At 64.8% G+C, this 3052-nt stretch overlaps 1 protein-coding gene across 2 annotated transcripts; it reads left to right on the top strand.

The window, feature by feature from the left end:
• The first annotated feature begins 7 nt into the window (after nt 1-7).
• Nucleotides 8-2773, top strand: LOC127061261 (harmonin-binding protein USHBP1-like). 2 transcript variants are annotated; one of them, XR_007780758.1, is made up of 4 exons: nt 8-722; nt 800-891; nt 1384-2001; nt 2048-2286. XR_007780758.1 is itself a non-coding variant. In XM_050987889.1 (4 exons), the coding sequence occupies exons 1-4, from the start codon at nt 114-116 to the stop codon at nt 2516-2518; spliced, it is 987 nt and encodes a 328-aa protein (XP_050843846.1). In that variant the 5' UTR covers nt 8-113; the 3' UTR covers nt 2519-2773. The 2 variants fall into 2 exon arrangements, 1 of the variants encoding a protein (XP_050843846.1); XM_050987889.1 differs by lacking the exon at nt 2048-2286 and adding an exon at nt 2356-2773 and having other exon boundaries at nt 1384-1506.
• The last annotated feature ends 279 nt before the right edge of the window (nt 2774-3052 follow it).

The following is a 3052-nucleotide window of genomic DNA, read 5'->3' as shown; positions in this document are numbered from 1 at the left end:
CCCTTCCCTGGATCCCTCCATGGATCCTTCCCTGGATCCTTTCTTGGGTCCTTCCCTGGATTCCTCCATGGATCCTCCATGGATCCATCCCTGAATCCTTCCCTGGGTCCTTCATGGATCCTTCCCTGAAACATTTCCTGAATCCTCTCCTGCGTCCTTCCCTCGGTCCTTCCCTGGGTCCTTCCCTGAATCCTTCCCCAGATCCCTCCCGATTCCTCCATGGATCCTTCCCCGATCCCTCCGTGGATCCCTCCATGGATCCTTCCCGGGATCCCTCCATGGATCCCTCCCTGATCCCTCCCCGGATCCCTCCCCGGATCCCTCCCCGATCCCTCCCCGATCCCTCCCTGGATCCCTCCATGGATCCCTCCCCGCTCCCTCCCCTCTCCCTCCCCGATCCCTCCCCGCTCCCTCCCCTATCCCTCCCCGCTCCCTCCCCTCTCCCTCGCCGTCTCCCCGGCCGTGCCTCAGTTTCCCCGCGGTGCCAGGAGGCGCTGGCGGAGCTGCGGACGCGGCTGCAGCTGGCGCAGAAGGAGAAGCGAGCCCTGGAGCTGCTGCTGGCCGCGCACGGGCCCCGCGAGGCCGCGCTGCGCCTCCTGCTGCGGGAGCGGCACCGGGAGCGGCACCGGGAGCGGCACCGGGAGCGGGACGGGCGGGACGGAGCCTCCGGCAGCAGCTCCGGCAGCAGCTCCGGCAGCAGCTCCGGCAGCAGCTCCGAGGAGGTGGGGATGGATCCCGGGGGGGGTTCCCGGGATTTGGGGGATGCCGAGGGACGGGAGACAGCCGGGAATGTCTGCAGGAGGCGCGGATGGGGCGGGGGGCAGCGATGGCCCCGGGGAACCCCCCGGACCCCCAGAGAACGTGGGAGGAGCTGCTCCGGATCCGGGCCAGGTGAGGGGCGGGGGCTGTGGGGGATCGGGAATGGTGTGGGGCTGGGAATGGTGTGGGGTTGGGAATGGTGTGGGGTTGGGAATTGTTTGGGACAGGGAATGGTGTGGGGTGTGGAATGGTGTGGGGTTGGGAATGGTGTGGGATTGGGAATTGTGTGGGGTTGGGAATTGTTTGGGATTGGGAATTCTGTAGGGCCTGGAATTGTGTGGGGTTGGGAAATGTGTGGAATTGGGAATGGTGAGGGATTGGGAATTGTGTGGGGTTGGGAATTGTTTGGGATTGGGAATTGTGTGGGGTCAGGAATTGTGTGGGGTCAGCAATTGTATGGGATTGGGAATGGTGAGGGGTTGGGAATTCTGTGGGGTTGAGAATCGTTTGGAGCAGGGAGTTCTGTGGGGCCGGGAGTTCTGTGGGGCCGGGAGCGGTGCAGTTTGGGCTCGGTGTGGCCCTGGTGGCCCTGGTGGCCCTGGTGGCACTGCCCCGTGTCGCCAGGACGGAGCAGCTGCGCGGCCGTGCCCGGGAGCTGGCGCTGGCCCTGGAGCGGGGCAGCGCTGCCAGCCGTGCCCAGCAGGGGCACAGTGCCACCGTCACCTCCGAGCTCCTCCAGGCGCACAGGTGGGCACGGGGACAGGGTCCCCTGGGTGTCTTGGGTGTCTCTGGGTCCCCTGGGTGTCCTGAGGGTCCTGGGTGTCCTGGGGGTCCTGAGTGTCCCTGTGTCCCCTGGGTGTTCAGCGGGTCCTGGGGGTCCTGAGTGTCCTGGGTGTCCTGAGGATCCCTGTGTCCCCTGGGTGTTCAGCGGGTCCTGAGGGTCCTGGGTGTCCTGAGGGTCCTGTGTCCCCTGGGTGTCCTGGGTGTCCCCTGGGTGTCCTGAGGGTCCTGGGTGTCCTGGGTGTCCTGAGGGTCCTGTGTCCCCTGGGTGTCCTGGGGGTCCTGAGTGTCCCTGGGTGTCCTGTGTCCCCTGGGTGTCCTGGGTGTCCCCTGGGTGTCCTGAGGGTCCTGGGTGTCCTGAGGGTCCTGTGCCCCCTGGGTGTCCTGGGTCCCCTGAGTGTCCTGGGGGACCTGCATGTCCTTGTGTCCCCTGGGTGTCCTGCGTGTCCCTGAGTCCCCTGGGTGTCCTGGGGGACCTGCATGTCCCTGTGTCCCCTGGGTGTCCCAGGTGTCCTGGGTCCTCTGTGTCGCCTGGGTGTCCTGGGGGACCTTAGTGTCCCTGGGTCCCCTGGGTGTCCTGAGTGTCCCCTGACTCCCTAAACCCCAAAACCCCCAGCTCCCCCGAATCCTCCGGACCCCCCTACTCCCTAAATCCCCAAAATCCCAAACCCCAAAACCCCCAGCTCCCCCTCACCCTCCCAGCTCCCCCAACTCCCTGACTCCCTAAACCCCCAAACCCCCCGAACCCCGCGGCTCCCCCCGACCCCCGGTGATGTCCCGGTGCTGTCCCGGTGCTGTCCCGGTGCTGTCCCGCAGCTCGCTGGCCCTGGCGTACCGCGGGGCGCGGCGCAAGCAGGCGGAGCAGCTGCGGCGGCTGCAGGCGCGGGCGGCGGCGCTGCGGGGCCAGCACGGCCGCAGGGAGCGAGCCCTGAGCCGGACACTGCGGGAGCTGCAGGGAGGAGGAGAGACCTGCATCTAGGGAACGCCGGGAATCCACGGGGAAACTCGGGAATCCACGGGGAAACTCGGGAATCCGCGGGGAAACTCGGGAATCCGCGGGGAAACTCGGGAATCCACGGGGAAACTCGGGAATCCACGGGGAAACTCGGGAATCCTCGGGGAAACTCGGGAATCCACGGGGAAACTCGGGAATGCCTGGGGAAACTCGGGAATCTGTGGGGAAATCTGAAAATCTGTGGAGAAACTTGAAAATCTTCGGGGAAACCCAAAAATCCATGGAGAGCCCTGGAAATCCATGGGGAAAGTCGGAAATCCGTGGGAAAACCTGAAAATCCGTAGGGAAACCCAAAAAACCCCTGGGGAAACTTGGAAATCCATGGGGAAATCTGAAAATCCTTGGGGAAACCTAAAAATCCCTGGGGAGCCCTGGAAATCCCTGGGGAGCCCCAGAAATCCATGGGAAAACCCCAAAATCCATGGAGAAACCCCAAAATCCGTGGGGAAACCCCCAAATCCATAGGGAGCTCCAGAGATCTGTGGGGAAATGTGAAAA

The sequence above is a fragment of the Serinus canaria genome, unplaced genomic scaffold, assembly GCF_022539315.1.
Source record: "Serinus canaria isolate serCan28SL12 unplaced genomic scaffold, serCan2020 HiC_scaffold_383, whole genome shotgun sequence".
Classification (NCBI taxonomy): Eukaryota; Metazoa; Chordata; class Aves; order Passeriformes; family Fringillidae; genus Serinus; species Serinus canaria.
The sequence above is the reverse complement of the archived record's forward strand: the minus strand, read 5'-3'. Positions and strand labels throughout refer to the sequence as shown.

Bases quoted from the DNA above. Each gene is read 5' to 3' on its own strand.
- LOC127061261 (XM_050987889.1), top strand. From the start codon at position 114: ATGGATCCTTCCCTGAAACATTTCCTGAATCCTCTCCTGCGTCCTTCC. The intron at 723-799 runs GTGGGGATGGAT...GAATGTCTGCAG, and splicing joins CCGGCAGCAGCTCCGAGGAG to GAGGCGCGGATGGGGCGGGG. The intron at 892-1,383 runs GTGAGGGGCGGG...CCGTGTCGCCAG, and splicing joins CTGCTCCGGATCCGGGCCAG to GACGGAGCAGCTGCGCGGCC.